General features: G+C 40.2%; 1 protein-coding gene across 1 annotated transcript in view; it reads right to left on the bottom strand.

Annotated features, from left to right (window-relative positions):
- PATJ (PATJ, crumbs cell polarity complex component) overlaps positions 1–23,746 on the bottom strand; it is a 292,560-nt gene that overhangs the window by 23,923 nt on the left and 244,891 nt on the right. Inside the window, 8 exon segments of the mRNA XM_023754657.1 lie at positions 1,681–1,785; positions 2,527–2,649; positions 7,690–7,727; positions 9,178–9,292; positions 13,678–13,764; positions 14,985–15,132; positions 17,194–17,387; positions 22,438–22,521. Of these exon segments, the coding sequence (XP_023610425.1) occupies positions 1,681–1,785; positions 2,527–2,649; positions 7,690–7,727; positions 9,178–9,292; positions 13,678–13,764; positions 14,985–15,132; positions 17,194–17,387; positions 22,438–22,521 (894 nt within the window).

Here is a 23,746-nt window from a genome sequence, read left to right as displayed (position 1 = left end):
CCTTTGGCAGCACATCTACTCCATACTCCTCACTGTGCACATTACACTGTCAAATCCCAAAGGAATCCCTTGAGCTTTTAATAACACATGTTAAAAAAAAATAACACCAACTCATGTGATTCATGCAAGAGAATATCATTTTCTTCTTAAAATACAGACCTAGGAAAAATAAGGAGCTCCTTCAAAAGTGTGTTCATAGTGGCAACTTGGCTGAAGGAAGCGTTAATTCCGCGTGGGAGAGCATGAGTTCATTTTCATGGAAGGGACTTTTTATAGCGACTGTTACACTTGCGCCTTGTGTCCCCATGTCCTTGTGAAGAAGGTGGAGCTGGGCACATAACATCAGTGAGTGAAAATAGCAATACGAGCAGATTTTGCTGAGGGGAACCCTTTTTTGTCTTGGCATAGTTATCATCTGAAATAACTTCCTCGTAAAATTCAGTGCCTAACCAACGGTCCGCAGCTCTGAGGTTGAAGAGTTGCACTTGCGGGGCCTCTAGAGGTCGGTCAGCCTAGCGTGAAGGCGAACAAAAAGGGAAGGACTTGGAGGCGCTGACAAGCGGCAGAGGGAGGAATGGGAGGTGACCGTGTAAGTTCTCACGGGAGAGTGTGGACACGGAGGAGAGGGGAAGCCGACGCTACAGCCAGGCCACACAGTGTTCCGGTTTGTGCTCAACAAGAACTCGGGGACCCAAACCACTGAATGAACAGGTCGTGGATCATGTGAACGCCCTTGAAACTGATGGTACTTTTATGATTCTTTTCATACAGGCTGAAAGGCAAATACTTTTTCCAATGTCTATTTTGGCACTTGGGATCGTTGAGCGTTAAGCACCACAGGTTGGTTCTCCCAGAAGTAATGGTTTTTCAATAATTCGAACTTATTTTATGGCTAGAATGATCGGAGCCCTAAATGGCTAGCCTTGTCTCTCAGGTACAACATGGTGGGTTTTATTCCTTTTACCTGTAAACCATCGAATACTACTTCTGCAGAAGTATGGTGATTAGGATCAGACATTTCAGGGAAACGCTTTAACGAAACTCACTGCCGTTATGCTGCCTCTCACTCACTGCATATCGATCTCAGACACATTTGAAGCGCTGAGAGTCTAAGAAGCGGTAATTAACAGCACACCTGATTTTCCCTTCCTGTTATAGTCCCTGTGCCTCTGGACAATACTCTTGAGGACCACAGCAGATAAATACTTGCCTGCCTTAGTTGATGACTACCACGCAGTGAGAATTTAACAGTGTCGGCGGTCACTTAAGGTCCTGGAAAGAGAGCAGTGTATCTCTCCCTTCTTTTAATGTGAGTGGAAGAACTAGCACTTGGGCAGTTCAGTAACAGTTTTTGGGTGGAAGAAAAGAAATCATTTCCTATTCCTTGCAAACTCCGTTTCACAAAAGAACGCTGGAAGCTAAAAGCCTCGCTGATTTAGCATGTGAAGCAAAGAGTAATTTTTCTCCCCTTGTTATGCTTTCATATAATCATGCTCACTGCCTGTGTGGGTGGCATTAAAGAATTTCTGAATAAAAATAATAATTTCTTGCTTTCAACCTTCATAATTCACATCAGCAAGCACCCCGCTGGGCAGTGATGCTGACTGCCAGTGACGCTCAATCTGTTTTGCTCGCCACTTATCTGCCTCGAGCAGCTGCGTGCTCCTTTGATCACGGTACCTGCAGGATAATGCGCCCATAGGCGTTCTTCAGCAGATTAACCACGTCCGCGTGAGACAGCCCATCCAAAGGTTGCCCATTGATGCTGACAATCCGATCTCCAACCTGGAAGTACAATGGTGGGAGAAAATCACTATCATTAAGAAAAATTAAATTTGAGAAGAATGCTTGAAATTGGTTGGAAGTCATAGTCCCCATTTGTGGCCATTGTGAAGGTTCCTCTGTCTCCGGTGTGTGCATGTTCCAGCAGCACGAGGAATTTTTATGGCTTTCCTCAGACACAGGCCAATCAGAGAAACAAGAAGGGGGTCAGCTTTGATTATTAAAAGGCATGGCAGGCCACTTTTGTATTTTGGTAATGGTGGCATTTCATACATCCATTCGCCAGGAATAGTAGGCTGTACAAATGAACTGTTCAATAAAGTTCTAATGAGGAAGCCAAATATTTTCTGCTTTATTTTTCTACCTAAGTCAAAATTAAGGGGCAATGGGGAAAAATTATAACGATGTTGGTTCTTTTTATTGAAGGAAGATCCTACGGTCAAATCACTCTCAGGTAAAAATGAACTTTGGGTGGAATTAGGTGCTAAAAAAATGGTATGGAAAGCTTTGTAAATGAGCTGCAATTTCTTTTTTCATCGAGAAGCTTTGATACAAACAATAATATTTTTATATGCCCAGGGACCCAGTGAATTTCAGGTATAAACTTTCTCTAATGCATTCTGCCCTCAGCATGGGTCTCTCCAGGCTGTTGGAATTCCAACTTTAAACAAAGTGCCCATGGCTGCCACTTCCTCTCCCACCCCCCACATGCTGTTAGCACTTCACCCTTCCCCCTTTGTTTACTTTAAGCTTCTGTGTGCGCGCAGCCACACCGCTGGCCTGAATCATGGCAATAAATATTGGGATATCTCCTAAGGGACTTCCTTTTCCTCCAGCAATACTGATTCCAAGGGCATCACTGGGCTCCTAGAAAAGAAGCAAAACACAACACATATTTAATAAAGGGCCGCAGCCAGATTGTCCCATGATAGCTGCTGAACAAAACACTCAGGGCTGCAGGAGGTCAGGGTAACACAGGACTTAAGTGCAGGGCCTTTGGAGTCAGAAAGACCCAGGTTTCAGCTCTAGCACTGTAGCTGGGGAGTCTTCAGTAAGTTCCTTAACCTCTTAGAGCTTCCATTTCTAGTCATAAAATGGGAAGAATACCACCTACTTGACAGTGTTGGTTTGAGGATTAAATGAGACGATATAGTGCAGCCCTGGCCCACGAAAAAAGGCTCAATAAAAGGCAACAGGAAGGGCCCTGGCTGGGTAGGTCAGTTGGTTAGAGTGTTGTCCAGATACTCCAAGTTGTTGGTTCAGGTTCGATCCCGGGTCAGGGCACAGTCAAGAATGCATAAATTAGTGGAATAACAAATTGATGCTTCTCTAGCTCTCTCCCCCTCCTCTCTCTCTCTAAAATCAACAAATAAAAATTTTAATTAAAAAAAGGCAAGAGTAGCCCGGCCGGTGTGGCTCAGTGGCTAAGTGTTGTCACATGGACCAAGAGGTCCCCAGTTTCATTTCCGGCCAGGGAATATGCCTGGGTTTTGGGCTCAATCTCCAGTAAGGAATGTGCACAAAGCAGTCGGTGGATATTTCTATATCTCTCTCCCTCTCTATCTAAAAATCAAAAAACACATAAAAAAATTTTTTTAAAAGGCAGTAGTAGCCTTGGCTAGTTTGCGCAGTCGTTGAAGCATTGGCCCTTGAACTGAAGGTTCTCGGGTTCGATTCCTGGTCAAGGGCACATATCTTGTTTGTGGGTTCCAACTCTCTCTCTCTCTCTCTCTTTCTCTCTCAAGATCAATCGAAAAAATATCCTTGGATGAGGATTAAAATAAATAAATAGTTTATTTAAAAAAAAGGCAATAGTAGTTGTGAAAAAACAAAACCTATGCTACCGCTCAGTTTAGTGGCCAATTTTGATGCAACTTGGCAAGTATGTTCTCATATGGTGTTTATAATTAAACTGCCACACATAACATGCTCTTGGGGGTGTGAACAAACAGTCTTGGCTCTAAAAGAGCCGCACAACTGTGTTAAAACAAAGGATGTTAGAGGACACTCACTATAATGACAACAGAGTTTGGGGAGAGAATTAAATGTGACAGGAAATGCTCCCTAAGATATTAGGTAAGGCAATATGGTTTACTCGGACCCCGCTGAAGAGATCCTGGCTTCAGTCCAGGCTTTCCCCATATTTCTATCATAGGGTTAGCATTTAAAAAATCACTAGAGGAAGAAATGACAAGTTCCAGATTCAGCAGGGTGGCATATACACGATAGCACCTTCTCCTGCTGATTGAAATGGAGAACATGTCAAAATAACAAAACACAACTCCCGGGGCTTCTGAAAAGTAAAGAAACTCAAAATGTGGTGGAAAACCAACACTTGGAGGAATGACAGCAGGGATGAAGATCCCCGGTTCTAAATGTTTTCCTGGCGACGCTGTACTGAGGGGGAGACCCAGGTAAGGAGCTGTAGAAGTGGTACACACGGCTGATGTTCGGAGAGAAACTCCCATCTTTCTGGGCAGAGGAACCAGGAAAAGGAGCCCCTGGTGGCAGGAAAATAAAAGAAGAAAACCAGAGTGAAGGGAAACAGAGGAGGGATCCTCTAACTCTGAGTGAACCCGTGGAATTCTCAGGCTCAGGTGTGAAACAGACCCAAACTACAGAACGGAACCACCACTCACAAAAGGGGAGATGGAACTTGTAGTCTCAACCTAACCGGGTGACCGCATCCTGTCTACACAGCATGACATCCATGGGGTCTAGGGTAAAATCCTAAATTACTTGACACGCCAAAAAACAGGAAAATGTGACCAATTAAAAAAAAATGATGGATTGATTTGAGAGAGAGAGAGGAAGGGAGGGGAGACAGAAAGAGAGAGAAACATCAACCTGTTGTTCCACTTATTTATGTGTTCATTGGTTGACTCATATGTGCCCTGACCGGGTATGGAACCCAAAACCTTGGTGTATTGGGATGGCACTCTAACTGAGCCACCTGACCAGGGCTTTTTTTTTCTTTTTAAATTTTGGTTTTATTTAGTTATTTTGTAAAAGTTTTTTAAAATTGATTTTTGAGAGAGAGGGGGGAGAGGGAGAGAGAGAAACACTGACTTGTTGTTCTAGTTATTTATGCATTCATTGGTGCCCTGACCAGAGATTGAATCTGCAACCTTGGTGTAGCCGGACGACACTCGAACCAACTGAGCTACCCGGCCAGGGCAATACTTTTTTCTTGAAATCATTAAAATATGTAGAAAAGTTGAAAGCAAAAATTATCACATTATTTGGTGGGGTTCTCAGATTATGTAAATGTAAACATATGACAACTATGGCAGAAAGGTTGTGATAAAGGAACCTGTATGGTCGCAAAGCTTCTACAGTTTTCATTGATCATCTAAAAACATACACAACTTAGGGTGCATCGATTTGCCCTCAGTAAATTTGGAAAAAGGGTAAAGAACAAAATGACAACAAAAACCATATAAAGAACCTTACAACCTCATGTCACATAAGTGTGAGGAATTATTCTTTATTATTAACTAGAGGCCTGGTGCACAAAATTCATGCATGGGGTTGGGGGGAGGGATCCCCTCAGCCCGGCCTGCACCCTTTCATAATCTGAGACCCTTCGGGGGATGTCGGAGAGAAACTCCCATCTTTCGCAATCTGGGATCACTGGCTCCTAACCACTTGCCTGCCTGCCTGCCTGATCGCCCCTAACCACCTCTGCCTGCCTGATCACCCCTAACCACTCGCCTGCCTGCCTGTTAGCCCCTAACCACTCGCCTGCTTGCCTGATTGCCCCTAACTGCTCACCTGCCTGCCTGTTAGCCCCTAACTGCTTCTTCCTCAGCCCCCACTGCCACGGCTTTGTCCGGAAGGTTGTTTGGCTGTCTGGTCTAATTAGCATATTATGCTTTTATTATTATAGATATTACTAGTGCTGCCATGTCAGGCCTATAAGACAGAAAAATGGCAATGCTGGCCTCTCCAGTAACAGGCAGCCTATATCTTGTTTTCCAGAGTATTTGTGCCTAGCTGATATTTTCTGACTGCATCAGTAGTAAAGCCCTGCATGCAAAATGGCAAGACGACTTTCTTTATGAAGTTTCTACTTGGACCGTGTGTGGGAGAATACGATTGGTAGAAGCAGGCCTTTTAATAAAAGCCTGTAAAAACAAATAGCTGAAATGACTAAGAAAACATAAAATGACATTTTATAAATCTTGGAATAAGGAGAAATTTATGCAATAATTTGGTTTTGTTCAAATCCATCATGATGTTTCCTTAATTTATCCATAATTATGCACATGTTGGTACATTTAACTCCCTCATCACAGGAACATATGAGTTGCCACTCTGGTGGAAAGATACTGGGTACAAATAAGGCAGATATAGTCAAAGATGTAGCCAATAATAATGGATGCCACTTCCTGGACATTAGATGATGTACTAAGTACTACGCTAAATATACTAAATGCATTACTTCATTTAATCCACACAACAACGTTTACTTGGTAAACAGTGTTATCACCCCATTCTACAGATGAGAAAACTGAGGTTAAATCACTTGCCAGAGATAACAGAGGTAATACATAGCAGAGTGCCTTCAAACACAGCTATGATTGACTCCAGAGAACTAAGCTATGTTGGATATCACTTTACTGCAGTTATGATGATTACAACAAGGTCATACTTTTTTTTTTACTACTTTTTGAACCTCAGATTTAATGGTCAAAGTGATCAAAATAGAAGTCCACTTTCCAATATTCTGGATATCATGCAGGAGTTTGAAATTCAGGATCTGACAAATGTATGAGCTGAAATGCATCTTATGCAATCTTCTCAGGAGGGCAATTTAGCAATATGTAGAAAAGCCTTTAATAGCAATAGTGGCTTTGGACTCAACAATTTCATTTCTAGTAGTTAATCCTGAGCAAATACCCGTGATATGGGCAAAAAGAAAATACAAAGATATTTTGCTATAAAAGATAGCAAAAGTTTAGGAATATGCTAATTGTTTTATAAGAGGAAGCTATAGCATATTCATATGATGGAATGTTATGTAACCAGTAAAAATCATGCTATATGCCAGCAATTTTCAACCTTTTCCATCTCATGGCACACATAAACTAATTACTAAAATTCTGCAGCAAACCAAAATATATTTTGCCGATCTGAAAAAACATAGGTGTAAATTCTTTTTCTTTTTTCTTTTTTATTAAAATAGGTATAAATTTTTAAAAAATGTTTTTTTTATTGATTTTTAGAGAGAGGAATGGAGAGAGAGAGAGAGAGAGAGAGAGAAACATCGATGTGGGAGCAAAACTTCTTTTGGCTGCCTCCTGCACACCCCCTACTAGGGATTGAGCCTGCAACCCAGGTGTGTGCCCTGACAGGGAATTGAACTGGCAACCGTTTTGTGCATGGGATGACGCTCATGTGCCAGGGCAAGTATAATTTTGATTCAATTACACTGGATGACCATTGTGTTGGCTGTTGTCATTTTTTTTTCCTTGACAACCTAAGGGAAAAGAAGTCAGTGTCTCGACTAAATAGTCAGGTATTGCATGTTTTAAAAAGTCTTTAGACATACTGGTTGAAAATCACTGCAAATGCTGTAAAAAAAAACAAAACAAAAAACTTATTGCATGGCTAAAAGGTCTTGGTTTAAAGTTAAAAAAAGCTGCCAAAAATGATACCATTTTTTGTTTTGCAAAACTTTTAAGTACATGCACAAAATGTAGTAGATATGATGTACCAAAAAATTCAGTTGTCAGCTATGTGTTTTACCATATTTTTCTAAGTCTGTTTACGTTACACAGACCCCATATGTATTCAGTAACTTAAAGGAGCACACTGATAATCCAACCAATCATGTGAAGGGGAAAATGTACATTTTATGCAAACCCAACACAAACCAAGAAAACAGCGAAATAACAGACTTACCCTGATTATTTCAACGGTCCGTGGTCCCATATCCGTGCCTATCAATAAAGAAGCAACAAAATTAACTTTTTAAAAAAACTTTATTTTTAATTTTATTTTTTTGTTAATCCTCACCTGAGGATATTTTTTCATTGATGTTTAGGGAGAGTGGAAGAGAGAGGGAAAGACAGAAACATCAATGTGAGAGAAACACATCGGTTGGTTGCCTTCTGCACAAGCCCCAACCAGGGCCTGGGGTTGGGGAGGAGCCTGCAACCAAGGTACGTGCCCTTGACCGGAATTGAACACGGGCCCTTTAGTCCTCAGGCTGATGCTCTATCCACTGAGCCAGACCAGCTAGGGCACAATTAACTTTTAACATTAAGAGATAATATATGTAGGATATAAAATTATCTCCTGAAAATGTGTCATTTTCTAGGCCTTTCAAGAGAAAATACTGAAACAAGCAGGCATTATATCCTTTCTCAAAATCCAAACCAGCAGTCATCAACCAGGGGCTGTCTTCTATATTAAAGAAGTCCTCTCTCTCTGAGACAGATGTGGCCATAAGCATTTGGTCTGACAAAAGCTGATGGACTGTAGCAGTAGCTGCCTGAAATATAGTGATTAAATGGCTTGGAAGATGAGCCATTTGTGTTTTACTGTATGTTTTTCTGACTTAAAGTAACCATCTATCCAAGGAAAGAATTAAGAAGACCCTTGCCCTCACTGGCATATGTACCTCTCACCTTTCTTGAGTGACTAATAATTTAAAATATTTTTCTCGCCGAAACCGGTTTGGCTCAGTGGATAGAGTGTCGGCCTGTGGACTGAAAGGTCCCAGGTTCGATTCCGGTCAAGGGCATGTACCTGGGTTGCGGGCACATCCCCAGTAGGAGATGTGCAGGAGGCAGCTGAGTGATGTTTCTCTCTCATCGATGTTTCTAACTCTCTATCTCTCTCCCTTCCTCTCTGTAAAAAATCAATAAAATATATTAAAAAAATTTTTTTTTTTCTCTTTTGTAGCCCGGCTGCAGTGGCTCAGTGGTTGAGCATCCACCCATGAACCAAGAGGTCTCTGGTTCCATTCCTGATTAGGGCACATGCCCTGGTTGTGGGCTTGGTCCCCAGTAGGGGGCGTGCAGGAGGCAACCAATCAATGTTTCTCATCATCAATGTTTCTATCTCTTTTTCTCTCTCTCTAAAATCAATTAAAAAAAACATTTAAAAAAAGAGCTTTACAATTTTTTTCTCTTTGTAAATGATTTTACTTTAGGAAACACTTTCGGTTTCTGCTTTCCCACTTTCATGTGATTGGTATAAAGTTAAAGGCATAGTCCAGAAATGAGTCTCTAAGGCTTTCCTTCCTTTAGAATAGGCCTTTCCGAAAGCTTGGGGCTTACGTGGCCAAGTACAAAGATTTAAAAATATTTTAAAGGTAAAAAAATTTAATATTAAAATAACAATTGGGTATCAGGATGTCTTGCTGGACGTGTGTCCACGGAATACCTGAATTTCTGGGGGAGGGATCAGAAGCTTTCTTTGTGCCAACCAGGCTTTGCAGGCTGGAGATGACAGGAGCCAGGGCCGGGTGGAAGCTGCTGTGTGTGCTGTGCTGACTCCCCTGCAAAGGAAACCCAGAGATCAGCTGTGCTGGAACACACGCTTGGGCTCAACACTTCAAACTTATTAATTAGTGTTTCAATTATGGAACCATAATCATGTAATCGAAAATTCTTAAGAGACTAAAAAGAAAACAAAAATTACCCATATTCACTCTCTTACCACTCTAGTACAACCCCATCTAACATTTTCCCCATTATATGTGCTTTCATATATGGTTTCAATCATCAAGGAAGAAAATATAATTTAAGCTTTTCTTCCTCAATGTGAAATAAAAAACGTTTTCCTAAGCTGTGACACAGTATTTATATATGATCAGTTAATGGCACGACGTGTTAGTTGGGGCTGGAATCAACATTGATTCCCTTATCACCCAAAGGACGGGATCTATTTTGCTAAAACAAGCATAATAAAACCTTGAATAATAGAATTTGACCAAATGGAATTCTCAACTGTAGGAGAAAGCAGCAAATATCCTAGGAATATGTTGTTTTAAGTAATATGTTAAATTCGTTTTTCTCAAAGATTTTCCTAGGGTCAGGAATAATTTGGCTCAATCACTATATCTCCACTACTGCCCTCATAGCCATCTAACTAAATAGTTGAGGTCTACAATGTACAGTCATGTATGGCTAGTGACTAATCAATGAAATTATATACACAGTGAAGGACCTTTTCAATGAAGAACCCAATGTCACCAATAACAAATAATTTTTCCCCCAAATTATCAAGGTTGTGCCCAATGGCCTCAAAATTTTAAATTAAACCTAAGACTACAATAATCACTTGATGAATGATAATTTAAAACACTTCCTTAGTTCTATGATAAAAGTTGTTTAATGTTTTAACACTCTTTAAATATGAAAAACTTTAAATCTAAGAAAAGCTAAAAGTAGACATCCATAAACACACCTAGATTCTACAATTAATATCCTATATAATAAAAGGGTAATATGCAAATTGACCCTAACGTCAGAATGACCGGCTGCCTCCTGGTGGTCAGTGCACTTCCACAGGGGGAGTGCTGCTCAGCCAGAAGCTGGCTCAAGGCTGGCCAGCACAGTGACAATGGTGGGAGCCTCTCCTGCCTCCGCAGCAGCACTAAGGATGTCCGGCTAACTGCTTAGGCCCACTCTTCACTGCCAGCTTAGGCCTGATCACCCGGGGAGTTGTCCTAAGCCGGCAGGTGGACATCCCCCAAGGGGTCCCGGACTGTGAGAGGGCACAGGCTGGGCTGAGGGACCCCTGAGTGCACGAATTTTCATGCACCAGGCCTCTAGTTTTGATATATTGTCCTTTTCCCATATCCATTCACCTATTCATCACTCAATTTGTGTGTTTTTTTAAAGTTCATTTCAAAATAAATTATAGACATAAGCACACTTCACAATGAATATATATAAAGGAGTATTTTGATATTTCCCTGAAAATATATGATTTAAATCAATGGTAATAGATAATACTTAGAATTGAGTAAGTATAATAAATAACTTTTGCCTAAAAAATGTGCTTCCCAAGGCCTTTATAAATATGGACTTCTCCTGGCAGTGTTCCCTCAGGTATCTGAGGAAAAAATTTCTCTTTTCCATTACACACTTTCTTCTGCAGAATAGATACTCTTTTCTGGTTAGTGGGAAAAGACAGTTTATTTTATTTCATCTTATTTTTTAACCCTCACCTGAGGATATGTTTTTACTGATTTTTAGAGAGAGAGAGGAAGGGAGAGAGAAACATCCATCAGTTGCCTCCCATATGTGCCCCAACCAGGGGTTGAACCTGCAACCTAGGTATGTGCCCTGCCTGGGATTCAAAACTGCAGTCCTTTGCAGGTGTATGGGATGATGTTCCAACCAACTGAGCCACATGTCCAGAGTGGAAAAGACCTTTTTTAAAAAGTGGCTTCATGGCCCTAAGCTAGAAGATCTCTCTTAATGATCCTACTTTCTCTAGGCCAAGTTAACAAGTTAAAATTCTCCTTGGCCCTCAAACCAAGGCCTCTATCACCATAGCTTATAAATGCCCAGAAAGAAATCTGTGCTCCTAGAGGGTCCTGGGCCTACAGATGAAAATGTTTGGGAATGGGTTCTTCTTTTTCTCCATCTGGGTCATGGGCTGGTCTTGAACTTATGATGAAGGATGCTTCCTTTCCACAGTCAAGGTTTTTCCAATTAGCCAAATACCAGTGCAAACTCTCACATCATCTCAGCCATAATTTTAAGGACAAAGTAAGGATAAACTAGATTTACTGTTTTTTTTCTTAAGACCGAATTAAACTTCTACCCTTTGAAATAAAAACTCTGTGCAAAAAGGTTAGATAGAAGTATTTGATACTTTGTTCCAGGTTTCCAAAATATGATAGCTCACATTTATATACCAAATAAATGGCAATGGTGGTTGCCATTTAAAAAAAAAAATATATATATATATATTTTTTTTATTGATTTTTTTACAGAGAGGAAGGGAGAGGGATAGAGAGTTAGAAACATCAATGAGAGAGAAACATCGATCAGCTGCCTCCTGCACACTCCCTACTGGGGATGTGCCCACAACCAAGGTACATGCCCTTGACCAGAATTGAACCTGGGACCCTTCAGTCCGCAGGCCGATGCTCTATCCACTGAGCCAAACAAGTTAGGGCGGTGGTTGCCATTTAATGATAGAGCTTCTAAATTTTTTGCTGTATTTAAACCTGAGTGTGAACTTTATCAATCACTAAGACGCTCATACACATTCCTCAAGGACAGAAACCCAGTTCTACCTATCACCTCACCTGTCAGTCCAAACTTTTCTTAAAACTCTGGAATTCCTTGTACCCTTTGTACCTTTGCATATGCTACTCCCTCTACCTGGGATGCCTTCTCCCTCTTTCCATCCTAAGAAACTCCTTTCGGAGTGAGACCCGAGGGAATCTCTTCTTTGTAGCTCTCATGTACGCCCCAGAAAGAAACATTTCATCTCCAGTATTGTTCATTCTGCATTCTAACCCCTTGTATAATGAGGCTTTAATGAAATCACTCAACAAATGAATCTTCCATTAAGGAAGAGCTGAGACAACTATTTTTTTGCATCTTAAGTTCCCACTGTTGACACAAGTCAGGCCAGAACCATCACCAGCCTTTCACTCCTGGACTCCCACTGCAGCACTGTACAGTGGGGCCTTGACTTACGAGTTTAATTCATTCCGAGACCGAGCTCGTTAAGGAGCTCATTAAGGAGCTCGTTAACTCAAATTACTCTATCAACTCAATGCAAAAAATCGGCCGAGAGACAGCTGGTATCTCAAAAAACTCGTTAGTCGGGACACTCGTAAGTCAAGGCCCCACTGTATCTTTTAGGACACGTGATATTTGCTGCCCAATATCTAGGCCAGAAATAAAGAAAGAAGTTCTAAACTTAACATGATGTTATTGGGTTTGACTGCTTTGAGGATTCTTTTAGACAAGCCAGCTAGTCTGTGATACTATCTGAACAACAGTATTTTTCTTCACCCATTTTCTAACACAAGTGAGGCAAAGAAGACAGCTAACAGCATTCCGGAAGCACCTGTGTGCTAATCACAAAATCCAAGTCTTCTGAACAAAGGTCTTGGACAGGCTTTAGGTCTAAAGCAACCAGGGAGGGGACCAAAAGTCATGCTTGTAACCTCAAAACAAAGGCCCATCTATAATCCACAAAGGGGACTTGGGGGTAACATGTAAGTTTCTATAGTTTTATTATATACCAAAGGGACTAAAAAATAGTCTGCCATCTTGATTTTTTTTCAGCCATTACAATGAAAAAAACAACCACAGTGAAATATACTTTGTTTTTTTTTAAAAGTGGCACTTACATCAGCCTGGCAAATAAACATAAGATGTTTGCAAACCCACAAAATGTCACCCATTAAGGCCTCCTTCCCACAGGGGAAACCCTCACATTTCACTCCCCTAGGAATAAGCCATTAATTGCCCTCAGCATGTGTGAGTGGCTATTCACAAGTTAACTTTATAGCAATATTTAATTGAATGAATAGAACAATGTTGTGCTAATGAGGGTCAAATTGCCACCAGATGTTGCTTCCTTTTTTTTTTTTTTTAAATAAACACAGCTGTGTTACATGCATGCATAGGCAATACAGAACTAATAGTGGGGGAGAAAAGTAGTCCTAAGAAAACATTTGCAGGCAATAATAGAGAGAAAAATCTAGGGATTAATGAATTTCCATCCCACCTTTCATTTTTTATTTCAGGCACATAAAAATACACTGAACTTGGTATTGTGAATATGCTGTATTACATATTATTGTAATACTGCATATTACACAGTATTTCCCCACTTAGGAAATGGGAAACCTTCTCTCAGAGGGGACAGGTGAGTGCGCCAGTCTGACGGGAAGCCATCAACCACCTGGCTGTTCTGTGATGTCTTCCTCGAGGCGGCCCAGGAACCAGCTCGGAGTCTTCCAATCTCCAGCTGCACAAGCCCTTGCGCACACTTGGGAACACAAGAAAAGGACAGAAGTGAAAAACAGTAGCATTCACGTCCTAAATGACCATATCAGAGCCTCCACTCATCTCTGCAGCCAAGACTTGTAAATGGGTGATGAAGGCAAGAGGAAAAAAGGAAATTCAGTAATCAAAAGAATCACACCAAATAGCAAAAATTTATCAACTCAATGGTATTCCTCTCAGGATTTCATGACTTCTTTAAATGTGTTAAAAGGGTTACATTTCAATTCACCTCCCTGCTCTTGTAATAAAAGGGTCTGTGAGCAATGAAATAACTAAGCAAAGGAGTGAAAAGACAGAGAAAACAAAGGTGGAGGTAATCCACAAATACAAATCTTCTTGAGTGATAACGGAGAGTGGGTATCAGGAAATCGGGATTTAAAAATAAACAAAATTCATTTGCCTTCGCAAAAGCTTCTTCCATGGCTATTTGTAAAACAGAATAACATGCACCTGGTTATAGTTGAATGGAAATTTGTAAGGTTTTTTATTAACCAGTTTCTTCTAAAGGAGGAGGGTCCATGTGGCAGAGATACTTGGAAGTGAAGGGAGAGACAGCTTGGGTGGTAGCAAAACCACGGAAGCACAGCACTGTGATCTTGGCCATGCAGTTCTACCTTTCAAACTCCACTTGTGAAATGGAGGAATTGGTCTAGATAATCTTTAACATTCCTCAAGTGAGGAAAGCTGGGTTTGATGAATTCACGGTAAATATGCTCCCTGACATAGCCCTAGGGAGGAGGATGAATTTTCTGACTCCAGGAGAGCCCAGGACAATTGTGGATACTTGGAATTCAATTGTGGATACTTGGAATTCTCACAATTATGAAAATATAGCTTAAAAATACCAACATAGGGTTCTCCTCAATTCTGCTAGTCAATATAATAACTAACTTGCCCTTCCTTCCTTCCTTCCTTCCTTCCTTCCCTCCTTCTTTCTTTCTTTCTTTCTTCCTTCCTTCCTCCCTCCCTCCCTCCCTCCTTTCTCTCTCTCTCTCTCTCTCTCTCTCTCTCTCTCTCTCTCTCCTCTTCCTTTCATGAGTTTTCTTTTAAAGCTATTCCTGGTTGGTGAAAATAATCAGAGATTACACTTCTAGTAAAAAGGAGAGTCACCATAACATTCACCCCATTGATAACCACACTAGATTAGTCCGGCTTCCGCTGGACTTCAGCTGTGAGCTGGGCAGGAAGCAGCCAGGGACTCACCTTGAGGACGGTGGCCACTGTCTCCTGTGAGGCATTTCTCATGTCTTCCCCATTCACAGATAAGATCTGATCTCCCCGCATCAATCTCCCATCAAGGTCTGCAGCTCCACCTTTCACGATGTCAGAAATAAACACTCCATTTCCATTTCTGTGAATAGCATAAAGCAGTGGATATTAGCACAACTTAATATTCCTTTATTAAATTTGAGATTACTAACATTCTATATTGATTCACTGAGTCCTAAAGCTTGGAAGAAGGGCCCTACAAAGCCATCTGATCCAGTGATAAACCTCAGAGTGCTCACCCTTTAAATAGATTATGCCTATTTATGCTGCCTATTGTAATGTTCACTTTTATTGGCCCAAGGGCATAATTTCTGCAAGAGGATAATTTTAGTGAAATGAAATGGAAATTAACTTAAAAAAGTGGAGTTAAGTATTCTTAAAATGTTATTTCCTTCGAGAGATCAGTTCAATTATTAGCATCTGATCTATTTCTAGACTCACACACCCCTTTCTGGACAATATATTTCAAGGTTTTATTTATATTTATTTGATGAATACATAAATAGATGTCTCAAAATTCAAGAGGTTAAAAAGGGCTGACCTTAAAACGTTTCCCTCTCACCTCTATTCCCTAGTCCCCAAGTTCCCTTCTTATAGGGAACCAATGTTACCATTTCTTGGGTATCTCCAGGAGACCTGCTGTGTACACACAAGCAAGTGCATGTGGGCATAATACATGTGTGTGTGTGAATGGATATACATGCACATACATTCTTTTTTACCTCGTTTTGTTTTCTTTAAATTTGCTTTTTTTTTATTTTTACTGAATACACCTTGGCAATTGATCTTTATTGGCACTTTGTGTTTCCTCATTGGATTTTATGGCTGTATATTATCCTATGAATGTTCCTTAATTTCACTTATCAGTAAACTATGGATGTATACATAGGTCATTTCCATTTTTTAGCTAATGCAAACAAGGTGCAACAAATAACACATCTACAAGCATATATTTAGGATAAATTCCTAGTTGTAGAATTGCTAGTCAAAGAATTATGAATTTTGAGAGCTTATATATCTGAGCCTTTACAATGGAACTTTTTGTGCTAAGGAATGTGAATGTTCCTTTAAAAACTCAATCTGAAATATTGGTGTTGTATGACGATTATTTCATCAATCTACTATGAGACAACAACGTAAAAACCATTACTCTTAGTGGAATTTCCCAAGTCCATGTACATGTCACAACAAGAAAGCGAACTTCAACATGGATTCTAGTTGTTCTGCACCCACAAGTGCATTGATTTTGTTTAGATATACAAATCTCAGCTTTTTTGTTTTGTAATGCATTTAGTAGTTAATATTTTTATTTTAATAGTAGCTTAGCCTGTTTGAAAAAAGCACTAGGCTAGTCATCAAAGGTCTATGAGGGCATGTGACATTATATACTATATTTTTGGTGCAAACTATTGGGGACATGTTTCTTAACAGAAAACTATTGTCACGAAGAATTTGTGTCCCTCAAGTATGTCTACTCAGCTAGTTTTAGTAACCCCTCAACTAGTTTTAGTAACATAGTATGAAATGAACATGGCAGAGTAATTTTCTTAACCCAAGATTGCATAAATCTCTCTTGATATTAGCTGCTTCTTGGGTATCATTGTTTTAATTAACCCCTTTAAGCTTGAGATCTAAAAGACTATAAATTGAAAGAAATGTGCTAACTGTTCATACTTGATAAGGGCATAAGCCTGACAGTCTGGTTGATTGAGGTTAGAGTTTTCTCTTGCTATGACATTTTTTGGCGGTAAGATCTTGCTCAGAAATATGACCTATGTTGTTCAAGTATTCATAAATATGTTAATTTTAGAAATCATCAGTTTATACTAGGTTTTATCTTTCAGTGTTGTTGTTTTTTTATTGATTTCAGAGAAGAAGGGAGAGGAAGAGAGAGATAGAAACATCAATATTGAGAGAGAATCATTGATTGGCTGCCTCCTTCACACCCTCCACTGGGGATCGAGTCTGCACATGTGCCCTTGATTGGAATCGAACCTGGGATCCTTGAGTCTACAGGCCAATGCTCTATCCACTGAGCCAAACTGGCTAGGGCTATCTTTCAGTGTTTATAGGCATTAGTCCCTAGAACCCTGAAGGAAAGAGGCCAATCAATCCTGATCTGCATAGCACTTTTTTTTTTTACCGTTTCCCAACGATGCTCAGGCCCAGTCCTCTGCCAGCCTTCTTCTGCAGATCTACAGGGAAAAACTCCAAGTTCTCCTCGTCCCTGTAGTGTGTCTCATCTCTATACACCACCAGTCGCACCTTCTGGGGGGTGTGCCTCAGGGCTGTGATGGCTTCTTCGTGGCTGGCGTTCCTCAGATCAACCCCATTAACCTGGAACAACAGGCATCCAAGATGAGCTGGTGACAGCAGAGGCCTCTCACCCTGCTCTGTCTGCTGGAGTGCCTTGATCCAACCAGTGAAAAACCTCTAGAAATTTCTATCCATTAAAAAGGAGGTGACCCTTATACTCCCCCACCCCAAATAAGCATGGAGGGTGGGTTAGTATACATGATCATGCAATTTTGCATAGCTGTGAACTTTACCATGGAATTGAGTGAGAGAGAGAGAGAGAGAGAGAGAGAGAGAGAGAGAAGGGATGAACTGGCTCATTTAACTAAGGTCAAAGGGAAAATAAATATTAGTGTTTGGTCAGCATTTTTTAAAAAAACGTATGTTTTTATTGATTTTTTTTTAGAGAGAGAGGAAAGGAGGGTAGGTGTCCCAACTGGGAACCAAACCTAGCGATCATTCAGTGCCTTTCGGTGCATGGACCGATACTTAACCAACTGAGCCACACCAGCCAGAGAGGTCAGTGCTTTTAGACTCGGTTTCCTTACTGAATTTGACATCCTCACTTTTAACTGCTGAGTCACATGTACTTCAGAACAGGCTGGAGGAAACGAGGGACCAGTATTTTCAACAGCGTCTAAGACCTGCTGAAGTCCATTCATTTGAATCTGGATCTGAGTGAGCACAGATAGGACCACACGGGAGACAGCAAACTGTCCTGAAAATAGTGCTGAGTAAGCCTATTTCTGGCTCTACTTCTGGCAAAAGTCATGGAACCTCTGTTTCCTTGTCTGCTAAATGGAGATCACAGCTAACTTATTTTTTACTTAAAAAATTTGTGTATTAGCCCTTTATGAATATTTACTCTTTTTAATCCTTATACTAACTTTCTGAAATAAACATTATTACCTTATTACAGATAAGGAAACAGAGGCATGGAGAGGTTAAGTGACTTGATCAAGGTTGCAGAGTGAGCAGGTGGAGGGGCCAAAATCAGAAACTGACTCTTTCTTTTTTAGTTTCTATGCTGCCTCAAAATTTACTCTTAGAATGGGTTACTGGAGCACCTTGCCACAGAGAGAGCCAAGGACTGATGTTGGTTAGTGAAATTTGACACAAAAGAGGAATTGAGAAGCAGAATAGCCCAGGATTCAAAGGAAGGGAGTCATGGCCACTCCCTCAAGGTCACAGGTAGGAAGAGCAAAACACAGGGAAGGATGGGCCCGGGCCATACATGGCCAGGAGGATGGCATAATGGAAGAGTTCCCTCATGATGTTGGTTCCACTGTGTTCTGGTCCAGCAGTCACCAAACTTTCAGACCTCATGGAGCACCAGTGGTCCATGGACCACCAGTTGGCGACCACTGTAATCTGGTCCATCCCACCAGTGGTCGCCAACCTTTTGGACCTCATGGACCACCAGTGGTCTGAGGACCACCGGTTGGTGACCACTGTAATCTGGTCCATCCCTGTGTGTCCTGGGCAGGTCACGTCTACCTGTTGACCTCTATTCCTTCATTTGTACAGTGAGGGGCTGATCTGAGGCTTTTTCCAATTCAAACATTCCAAAGACTAAGGACTCTTGTCATAAAGAATGGTGACAAAAAAGGGAGAAAAGAGGAATGAGCCCCTCTCAGAGAAGGTGAGTTTTGAGCCGTTACTTAAAGCTGACTCTGTCAGCCAAGAAAATGTTTAAAAGCCTAAGTTTCAAGCTACTGTTTCTTTTCTGGTATATCTGGTACTCAGATAAACTATACCCAGAATGATAGTGGCTACGCATGGGTTTTGGATATAGCTGGACTTCAGTTTGCTGATTCCAACTTATTATGTGGAACCTTATGTAAATTACTCAAGCTAAGCTTCACCAGTGTCATCTATGAATTGGAGATGATAATGATACTGATATTTGCTCAATGTTGTGAGGATTCAATGGAACAACTCCTGCAATGCATTCGCACAGGGCTGGAGAAGCTCGATATGTTAGAAGCTGACATTGTACAAGAAACTGAGGTAAGGGCAGTCAGAGCTGCTTCCTCTCAGCACCCGCCTTCCCTGTTACTGTAGGCCCATGAATTGTTGAAGTAAACCCAAAGAACAAAGGGGAAAGCAATGTCTCTAGAAAGTGTGGGCTGAGCTGATTATTTCCGTGTATTCCAATAGATGGCACACAAGACCACTTCTGCTACTCAGTTAAAAAAAAAAATTACCTCCATGGATCGAAGGAGAATTCCTTAAGCCCTCTAAAATACCTTTCGAAGGACCCTAGCAATTAAACTTTTAATTAAAAGCATTGTCATTAAACTCTACCACTACAAAAGCAATTTATACTGAATTCCAGCTTTGAGATGTCTGCTCAAATCAAAGTGATCTGCTCCAAGTTCAGTTTTCATTTCCTCCTCTGCTTATCAAGAGACACCACTAAATGCACACCACTCATAAGAGAAACATTGCTATGTAGCTAGAGTGTTGTGGAGTGATGTATGACCTTAAGTGCCTTACAGAAGCACTATATGCATTATTCAGAGCCTTGCTTGCAGAGGGATAGCGGTGGTAATAGCAGGGCTCCTTATTTGAGAGGAAGGGCCATCAGAAGCCCCAGTTGTCAATGAATGTATCACATCCCGTGGGTAGGATGGGCAGGTGGGAAGGTGGGTGGGCCATTGCTTTAGAAGGGAAGAATAATCCTCATTATTTTATTCCACAGGGAAAACCAGGCATTAGCTCTCTACTCTTTCTGCTCTCACCTGCACAAATAGCAGAGAATAGTGCAAGAAGAGGTAAAGTAGAAAGAAGAAATGACCCTAAAATGACAGCCAGAAAGAAGATAGTCCATGCTAATCATAGAATCATAAATCTTGCCATGCAAAAAAATTATTTGACTATATCTTTGTAAGCAAAATCTGGCATGTCCTATGTTTAACATGAGGATAGTATGAAAACCATGGTAGGCCAGCGCGCACAATGCAGAGGACCCTCATGAACAGAAAGGCCATCGTTGGGAAAAAGCACCAACGTAGAGTTGCCTTGCTTCATCGTCTCGAAATATAGCACACCAAAGCTGCCTGTCTTCTCCCGGCAACCTGCAGCCCAACCTGATTATGCATTACTGTGCATCTGCACACAGCAACCGCAATCAGAACAAATTCAAAAGTGGGTCTACAGCTGTTTAGAAAGGAAACATGTTACTTGACCAAACTGAGAGCTAGCTTTCTTTTTTTTTTAAAATAGAATTTTATTGATTTCATAGAGGAAGGGAGAGGAAGAGAAAGATAGAAACATCAATGATGAGAATCATTGATCAGCCATCTCCTGCACACCCCCAACTAGGGATCAAGCCCGAAACCTGGGCATGTGCCTGGGTCAAAAATCGAACCGTGACCTCATGGTTCATAGGTCTATGCTCAACCATTGAGCCATGCTGGCTGGACCAGAGCTATCTTTCTTAACTAAATATATATGTGCTATTGTGGACTAGATCCTATCCTGTCCATCTTTAATGAAAAGTGTAGACCACTCATTCATATTGGTTACAATAATTCGGCTAGATGCCAGGAAATGGTTTATTTGACCTTAAAAATTCTCCTACTTAAATTTGCTTTTTTCATGCCAACCTGTCTTGAATGTTCTTTTATACACTTTATAGAAGAGAGCAGCTATAGCTGAGGGTCTATTCAATACAAATAGATATGGTTAAAATTTCTTATTGAGGTATAACTGTTGTAAAATAAATAATACATATTTAAAGTGTACAATTTATAGTCTGAATTTATATGATTTTATACCTATGCAACCATTGCCATAATTAGGATAATGCACATATAAGCCATTATAGAATAATCGGTGGGCTTACAATCATATCGGTATCAAGGCATGTAGGCATCTGTACTCTTCTGAATATTCGATTTATTCAATTATAAAACTAATTATGGTACAACCTGTTAATTAGAAAATCCACCCCCAAACTCCTGACCATTACAAAATGGTGTTGTATGCTAACACAGTTAAGCCAATTCCCAAAGAGGCCTCACTTATTTTTCTAACCTCATACACTTGTACCTTAAATGAATGTACTGGGAATACGTCCTAATCCAATGATAAAGCACAGTAAAGGCCTGTAGAGAAGTCCTATAACTTGCCCTGAATTTAATTTGTAGTCAGCCTGGCCTCTTTTAACTCCTTCTTGCCTATATTTTCTGCCCTTAATTATATCTCTGGTTTCATCTTGGGAGGCAGACTTGAACCACCAAAGGGAAAAATAAAATGCTCTGATGTCATTCATAATGTCGTAAATATTAAAGCTGCAAAGCAAAAATGCACATGCCCGCCATAAAATGTTAACTATTCAATTAAATTCATCCAATGGAAGAAATAAATGTTGCCTACAGGTTTCACACCATTGAAAAAGCTCTTTAGTTCCACCTACCAGGACGCCGGGCATTGACTTCCATTCATCCGTTCCCCTTCTCAGACACTGCCTGCCTTGGCACTTTTTAACAGGCTTTAACCCTTTGCTAAATGCGAGTCCATTTGAAAGAGGCAAGTTAAGCATTTCAGTTCTTAATAAGTACCAGATGCCACCTAATGGGAAAAGGTTCTACATTTCCACCAACTAGAAAACAAACGTGGCAAGGCATGGGCCTCCATTTGACTTCAAGATTTATTAGGAATAAGAAAATATTACTTACAGCTACAGCAAAGTCTTTAAAATGTCAGGTGTGCATGTTTATGTATATGCACTTTTAGGAGGGAATTTAGGAAGGTATAATAGAGAAGGCAAAAAAAAATCTAATTGTAATACTACGTAGTCTCATTTGACATTAAGATTAGGGAGCCATAAATAGTACTTTTCCCTTGAATTAAAAAAATGTTTTCACAGACAGATTTAGATTTATAATCTGTCATGATTCTAATGATACTTATTCAGTGTGCATGAAAAACAGGAAAAAATAAGTACATGTTTTCTTAAATGGGAGAGAAATAATTGCGGATATAGTGGAGTAGAAGATAGCAAATATATAAATTGGATTTTGTAGGTTAAGGTTAGTAAAGAAACCATATGTGTTGGTACAAAATAAAATTCATAATCATATACCTCTAATATCTGGTCACCAGCCCAAAGTCTTCCATCTCTGGCCGCTGCTCCTTCCTCATAGACTTCATGTATAACTATAGCATCCTATAAAAAATAAATTCTTATTAATTCTCAACAACCACAAATGCTTCCTTAAACAAACCACCAACCCATAGGCAGCAATCCATAACTTGCTATTCACTAATAATGTGATATTTTATTTGACCTAAAGATAAACAAAATACACAGTTATGACATATGCAGAGGTATAATTAATTTTTCCTAAGCTTATTATTTCATTCCTTTAGGCCTGGCTTTACCTAATATTTCAAGTTAAACTTCCCCCATGTGTTTTACTGTAAACTCTGAACATTGCTGCTGTGTATGAACTTGAGGTGAACTATGTGTCATTCTTATTTATATTTTATGGTATATTTTGAAACATGGTTTCAGGTATTTATTGGTATTCAAGGATTTGGCATAGATGTGTGGCCTGATGAATGGGGGTTGTCAGGCCTCATTACTTGGGCAATTAAAGAAAAGAACTTAGTGGAATGAACTGGCCCTGGACAGAGCTTGGAGTAAGGGAAAGAGCATTCATGCTCTTAAGTGTAAGACACCTATAGGTTCGAATCCTGACTCTGCCACTGGAATTTTGGGCAAATTAACTCCTGAACTGTGAGTCAGGAATTCTGAGTCATAAAATGAGGACAGTATCTAAGGAGGTAAGCTCTGGTTGAGGAAAGGGTTTCATAGTTAACGAATTTAAAAAATAATTTGTATATTTTCAAATTAATCATCTTAAATTTTTATCACCATAAAAATAACATGTACCATAAAGGACTCAAGAAATATCACAGTAAACACTGAAGGACAAAACAAAATAAAAAAAAAAACACAACAAAAAAACAAACAAAAAACAAAACAAAAAAAACAAAAGAAGAAGAATGCCTCCCACACCAGGCCCTCGGTGGCACTCCCTAGAGACAACCACCATCAATTGTTTCATCAGGATCCCTCCAGCCAATTTACATCTATTAGTACACACCCCAAATTTATGTTTTGGGGAGACTATTTTAAAAATATTCAGTGGAGTTTATTCACACAATTTTTCTCCTTCATATCGAGCAAGTAGGTAAGCTTTGAAATTTCTGTCTTGGGTATTTTCGTGGAGCTGAAAATGGAAGCAACCAGAAGTCATTGGTTCTTTCTGTTGTTTATAAAACTGACTGAACAGATGTTGAATGGACTATGCTATGTGTCTTAGAAGGCTGCTGGGAGAAGAAAAGAGCTTTTGAAAGGAGACAAGAAACAGATCTGTGGGTTCCAT

This window comes from Myotis lucifugus, unplaced genomic scaffold, assembly GCF_000147115.1.
Source record: "Myotis lucifugus unplaced genomic scaffold, Myoluc2.0 scaffold_63, whole genome shotgun sequence".
In the NCBI taxonomy this organism is placed as follows: domain Eukaryota; kingdom Metazoa; phylum Chordata; class Mammalia; order Chiroptera; family Vespertilionidae; genus Myotis; species Myotis lucifugus.
The sequence above is the reverse complement of the archived record's forward strand: the minus strand, read 5'-3'. Positions and strand labels throughout refer to the sequence as shown.